General features: G+C 44.2%; 1 protein-coding gene across 2 annotated transcripts; it reads left to right on the top strand.

Moving 5' to 3' along the window:
- The first annotated feature begins 513 nt into the window (after nucleotides 1–513).
- On the top strand, nucleotides 514–6,451 carry inhbab (inhibin subunit beta Ab). 2 transcript variants are annotated; one of them, XM_040172379.2, is made up of 3 exons: nucleotides 624–795; nucleotides 1,161–1,425; nucleotides 5,009–6,451. In XM_040172379.2, the coding sequence occupies exons 2-3, from the start codon at nucleotides 1,161–1,163 to the stop codon at nucleotides 5,797–5,799; spliced, it is 1,056 nt and encodes a 351-aa protein (XP_040028313.1). In that variant the 5' UTR covers nucleotides 624–795; the 3' UTR covers nucleotides 5,800–6,451. The 2 variants fall into 2 exon arrangements, with proteins under 2 accessions (XP_040028312.1, XP_040028313.1); XM_040172378.2 differs by having other exon boundaries at nucleotides 514–1,425.
- Nucleotides 6,452–6,728: the final 277 nt, after the last annotated feature.

Genomic DNA, 6,728 nt, shown 5'->3' with positions numbered 1-6,728 from the left:
ACTTATACTATGGGTAGGGTAAGTGGGAACCTGTTGTGTCTTTATTTTATTTTTCTGAGTCAGTTAGGAAGACAAAATGCGAATCCGAGGCCATAGCTCAGGTGACTGAGCTATGTAACACCTGTCCTCCACCAGCAGAGGGCATGCTGGTGTCACAGTGTGTGTGTGTGTGTGTGTGTGTGCGCGCCTGTGTGACAAGTCTGTTCTGAGCTTGCTCCATCTGCTGTGTGCAGGACTATAAACTAAAAACTTTAAAAATATATTTTACACCAACAGAGTGTCTCCTCCACGTGAGGTGATGATTCTCAGCTGAGTCACCAGTGCCTGTGTGTGTGTGTGTGTGTGTGTGTGTGTGTGTGTGTGTGTGTGTGTGTGTGGTATGAATGAATCAGGGACACTCTCTCGTCCTACTCTTCTCTCCCTCGTCCTTCTCTTCTCTCCTTCCTCCTCCTCTTCTGTCGTGACGTTCATTCAGGAGGAAACACCACAAAGAGTCCTGAGATATTCTGAGAGACGACTCACAGTTTGTGTGTGTGAGTGTGTGTGAATCACAGGGAATACCTCTGTGGATGGGGGAGGGATTAACAGAGAGAGGTATAATTACAGTAACAGAGCAGAGAGGCAGAGCAGAGTGACCCTGCACACAGTGTTCATTCAGCTCAGACCACAAAACTCTCAGGACCAGAACCGTCAACAAGCATTAGGACCAGGTCTGCAGTACCTTAGAGATCCAAAGACCAGCCCAAGGATCAGAACACCAGTCTACTGCTCCCCTGTGAACTCTGCTGACAATCGGTGAGGATTTCTAAGTTCTACGTGTTTCTGTTGCATCTCCTCACTCCTCTCAAACATCAGATGGATTCTACTGGACTCTCCTTAGTCCTAGTCTGAGGTCTTGAACTGTTCACCAGCTGCTTCCTGTTTCTGAATTTAGACCAGCTGTCTCTCACTCAGAGACTCCTCAAACAGTACTGATATTGTCTTTACTGTGAAACTATTGGAGCACCATGTCGTCTCAGTTTTCTGTGCTCTTCTTCATGGCGGTCGGTGTTCTCGCCGACGCCTCTCCGACCATCGCTCCTGCTTTTGAGGTTGATGTGGCATCTCGGCTTCAGGAGGTTGCACCATCTTCAGACTGTCCGTCCTGCTCTCTGCTTCAGATGAGGATAAATTCATCTTCACCAGGAGGACAAAGCGACATGGTGGAGGCTGTGAAGCGTCACATTCTCAATATGCTGCACCTGAGCACTCGGCCTAACCTGACACAGCCGGTCCCTCGCGCAGCTTTGCTCAACGCCATCAAGAAGCTGCACGTTGGCCGTGTGGCCAAAGACGGAAGCGTGGAGATCCAGGAGATGGGGAGGGGGCCCTGGGCCCAAACACCACCTCATCCTCCGTCTGAAATCATCACCTTTGCAGAGCCAGGTGAGTCAACCATCAGCATGTCAGGTTTACTCTTAGTTGGGAGTTACAGAGTGGGAGGTCAATTTTGTAGAGTATAATAAGTATTCTATGTGTGTGCCAGTTAGAGTGAAGACTTTCAATTATTTCATATAAATGTACAGTTACAAGGCTAGAGAGGTAAACTCCAAAATATAACAGGAATTAAAGTTACTTGGTTCTGGTTTTACAGAGCTACAGATACAGATTCAGACCAACTTTCTGAATTGTTTACAATGCATTCAGGGTGGTTTTTGTTTCTTGTCCATGCACTTCCCTATTTGCCAGAACGCCTAAAGCTGAAAACAATTAAACATTGTTAGTGTATTGTTGACACTGAGCAACATGAGTTTACCAACTCTCGCTAACCTTATTATCTGAACAGATTATTATGCATTATGCAGGTTAGTTAGACTCATGATTTAAATTAAGTTTATTCATTTAAACTATATTATTAACTGTTAAGATGCCTCTATTTTATTCTACACTATTAGAGCCAATAATGTCACAAAAAAGTTGCTGCCGAAAACATTGTGGCATGCCTTGTACACCTGCAAATCACTCCGTGCTTATGCTACGTTCTCACCCAATGCCACGCTCGCGTTCCGCGCCACAGGGTTGCATACAAAGTCTATTAACAGATGCAATGCAAACCTATGATACAGCGACACGTTTCTCGCGAGTTCGCTGTGAAGGCGACACGATTTCAGGCACAAGTCACAGCAAATGCGAAAGTTTAAATATTTCAACTTCGGAGACAAACCAGCGTGACGCCACGGCACAATAGGCTCTCAGTTTTGAGATGCTCCCTCTGTCGTCACTCACGTGCCGCAAACAGCTGAAATAATAGTAGATGTTGACTGGGGACACTGTCATTGTGAAGCGAGCGTTGCTGCGTGGAGTGACAGCACCATCAAAAAGTGGCACTTGGTATGTACCAATCTCGAGGGAATCTTAGAGTGGGCCGTATGTTTGACCCCCCTGTACTAGAGGTTACCTGTGGGTAACATGCACTCTAACACGCACGGCTGGCTTGGCTATGTCAACAAAGCTAGGAAGGGCTGGTATTACAACACACCGAGGGAGATTTCTTTCTCTGCACAGGTCCACAATATCGCTCCACTTTATTGTTTAATACACAATTGATTGTGCTGGAATATTACACCTAAAAGATCACTTAATGAAGCTTCTAGTTATTCACAAAATTGAACAATTGTCTGCAACATAAATGCACAATTGTGCTATATTAATACCATCGCACACTGCTTACTTATATTTCATTGAAACCTGTAATGGGAGAAAAATACAAAAATCATAATCAACATTACCCTCATGATCCACCTGGTCTATCCCTCGATTTCCATTTCTAATGACATGTCCAGTCTTTTGTTTAATCTACGCAAGCTCCTCCCAAATGTCACAAGTATGCATCGGATTGGTTGATCAGGAACAAAGCTTTTTCCCCCAAATCTGTAAAGAACAAAACCATATATATGTATTATATCTACATACATCCTTAATATCCATCCATCCATTGTCAAACCGCTTATCCTGCACACAGGGTCGCGGGGGGGCTGGAGTCCATCCCAGCCAACTTCGGGCGATAGACAGGGTACATCCTGGATTGGTCGCCAGCCAATCGCAGGGCTACACAGAGACACACAACCATTCACACTCACATTCACACATCTACGGGCAATTTAAAGTCCCCAATTACCTGATACCCAGAGCACGTCTTTGGACTGTGGGAGGAAGCCGGAGAACCCGGAGAGAACCACGCAGACACGGGGAGAACATGCAGACTCCACACAGAAAGGCCACTGGGCGGAGTGGAACCCAGGACCTTCTTGCTGTGAGGCAACAGTGCTAACCACCACGCCACTGTGCCGCCCTTAATAGATGTACAAATAAATATATCTCCTGAGCCAATAAGATCAGTAGGGTCTGTCAGTCTGCCCGTCGGTCTGTCTGCTCCTCGATCACAACAAATGACGGCATTTAAGGTTTTTTAAACGAAGAATGGCCACCAATGCATCAGGTTGGAAGTCTTGTCTGTGTCTGTCCATCTGTCTATCCATCCGTCTGCCTGTCCATCTGTCTGTCTGTCTGTGTGTGTTTGTCTGTGTGCTGTCTGTGTTTGTCTTCCCGTCAGCCTGCCTGTCTGTCTGTGTGTGTGTGTGTGTGTGTGTGTCTTTCTGTGTGCTGTGTTATTGGCTCATTCACTAACCCAAGAGTTCAAGGTTTGCACAATGATGTTCAGTCAGAACAGAGCCCGTTTCTATTGATCCACTCAGAGTGAAGTCTGCTTCATGTAGCACGTACTAAACCAGGAAGTAGCTGCTGAAATAATGATCAAGCTCCATTCATCTCTTCAATAGTTATTTTTTTCATTCATGATTTAAGCACTCCATATTGTGTCTTCTACCACATCAGTGGAGCTGAGTGATCAGACGGAGGATTTAAACAATGCTGATAATTCATTCAATTAATCACTTGATTAATCAATAATCTAACTGAATGCCACACAAACAGAATTACATTAGTCTTGTTCTCCCTAACCTTGTGCAGTAGGATTAATAAAGAATTACTGTATCATATCTTTTATCTTATATTGTGAGGTTGTGTTAGTAGCCTCTTACAGTTCTTAAAGGGTTGGATTATCTCATCTCTTATCTTATCGTGGAACATTGTGTGTTGGTAAATGTGACACAGCTCGTGGCCGTCTTTTTTGTCTCATTGCTTGTTTGCTTACATAAATGTACAGAATGGCTTTGTTCTATAAATAGTCTTCTCTTTGAGAGGAATCTTTAATTAAAAATGTCCCTCAAAGACCGCCTGAAATTAGTGGACAGTAACGAGGGAGGTGGTCGGGTGGGGGGGGGTGGGGGGGGGAATACCAAGTGGTCTTAGGCCGTAAATAATCTCTTCATTCAGATAAATCTAGGCCTCAGTAATTATTTTTCAGCAGGAAACAAAGAATGTGTGTGTGTGATTGTGTGTGCGAGTGTGTGTGTTTGGCCTTCAACAGGCCTCTTCTTTTTTTAGTGTCTCTGCTCATATTGAGTATATTTAGAGGTGGCTCCATTCATGCATTTATTCTCGATGGCATTGTTCATTCATTGAAATGACAGAAAGACAGAAACAGAAGGGGGTGGTAGGGGGGCAGGGGGACAGGGTCACAGTTGTTTTATGTGGCCAAACATTCACTTAGGACCAAAAACAGCTGATTTAGAAGTTTTAGGTTTGTTTTAAAAGTGAGTGAAAAGTAACTTAAAGATCCTACTAATCTTTCCTAATGTCTGAATGTTTCCGTTTTTCATCAGGTTTGACTTTATTTCCACATCACAGAGAAAACAGATTTATTTGTAGACAGTATGAGGAAAACTGAGCTTCTTAATGTTGTCAGCAGGATCATCAGACTGAGATAGGGGGTCATGTAAGGGATGGTATGTAAGGTAATAAGTCCAGTAGAGTCTAGCAGAGACCTTCTAGTACACAAGACAGTCCCATTACCAGCATTCATGAGAAATTCCTTCCTGCTAACATGGTATTTGTTCTCTCTTGGTAGGAGACTTGGTGAGCACGGTAACATTTGACATTTCGAAGGAGGGCACCAGCTTGTCGGTCGTGGAACAGGCAAATGTCTGGATCTTTCTTAAGATATCCACTGCAAACCGAGGAAAAGGCAAAGTGATGCTTCGGCTGCTACAGCTTCCATATGAGGATGTTGGTGAGAAGGAGGAGTGTGTTTCAGAGAAGATGGTGGACACTCGTCGTAGTGGCTGGCACACACTCACCGTCTCCCGCACTGTTCAGGCCCTGCTGGAAGGAGGCAGAAGCTTGCTCAGCCTGCGGGTCTCCTGCACGCTGTGCACCGAGGCTGGAGCTTCTCCGGTCCTGATGCCTGCCATGGGCGAGCACCCGACTGGGAGGTATCAGTCCCACCGGCCGTTTCTCATGGTGGTCTTAAGAGCTGAAGAAGAAGCGACTCAGCGACGAGTCAAACGAGGTCTGGAGTGCGACGGGAAAATCCGCGTCTGCTGCAAACGACAGTTTTATGTGAATTTCAAAGATATTGGCTGGAACGACTGGATTATCGCTCCGTCTGGTTACCATGCCAACTACTGTGAGGGTGAATGTCCAAGCCACATGGCGAGCTTCAGTGGTTCATCCCTATCCTTCCATTCAACGGTCATTAACCATTATCGAATGAGAGGCTACAGTCCGTTTCAGAACATGAAGTCGTGCTGCGTGCCGACGAGGCTGCGAGCAATGTCGATGCTTTACTACAACGAGGAGCAGAAAATCATCAAGAAGGACATCCAGGACATGATCGTGGACGAGTGCAGTTGCTCGTAAGCACTCAAGCAGACATAAAAAACAGTTCCTGCTTCCTGCAAGAGAAACATCAGTCCAGCACTTTCCCAGTAAAGATGAAGTATTTATAATTAGTGACGAGCCATAGTAGTTCATATGGGGAGAGACTCTTTTCCACATTGGAACGACATGAGAAAACAGCTCCTGCAATGTCTACATGTATATGTGAGATCTGTCTAATGTTTTCTATTGATACGGTTCACCCTGTGTAAAGATGTGTGATGCTGTTGAGATGCTTGAAAGAAAAGTGTTAAACTGGCTGTTGGAGCCAAACATTATGATTATGAACATAATAGTATTGTTATATAAGTTGACTGTTGGTAGTTCCACACATTCCTGGTACATTTTTAGACTCAGAAGGAAGCCAAAGACACAAATGAGGAAAGTCTGATTGAATTAGACGAGGTGTCAGTTAACAAGCTATGACTAAATTAACTTGATGTGTATGTTAACGAGCTCTGAATGAATTAACTGCACCATGTGGGAGTTAACAAGCTCTGAGTAAATTTACTGGACCATGCATCAGTTAACAAGCTCTGATTAAGTTAACTAAACAATGTCAGTTAACAAGTTGTGAATAAATGAACTGGACGTTGTGTGAGTAAACAAGCTGTCAATAAATTAACTCATCATTTGTTTGTTAACGATCTGTCGGTAATAAACTAAAACATGTGTAGCTACACATGTATTTGTTATCGACCTGCGAGTAAATTTACTAATGGGTCAGTTAACCAACTCTCAGTAAATTAACAAAATGATTAGGGCTGTCAACATTAACGCATTAATCCATGCAATTAATATGGCCTAGATTAATGCAACAAAATATTTTAACGTAGTTAACATTCGTTTGTTTACTTCCAGTTTAAACAAGAAGTTGGCCGCGGAAAGGAAACGGCCGCTAGCTGCAGTCA

Source organism: Gasterosteus aculeatus, chromosome 3, assembly GCF_964276395.1.
Source record: "Gasterosteus aculeatus chromosome 3, fGasAcu3.hap1.1, whole genome shotgun sequence".
Taxonomy (NCBI): Eukaryota; Metazoa; Chordata; class Actinopteri; order Perciformes; family Gasterosteidae; genus Gasterosteus; species Gasterosteus aculeatus.
This window is presented reverse-complemented; position numbering and strand designations above follow the sequence as displayed.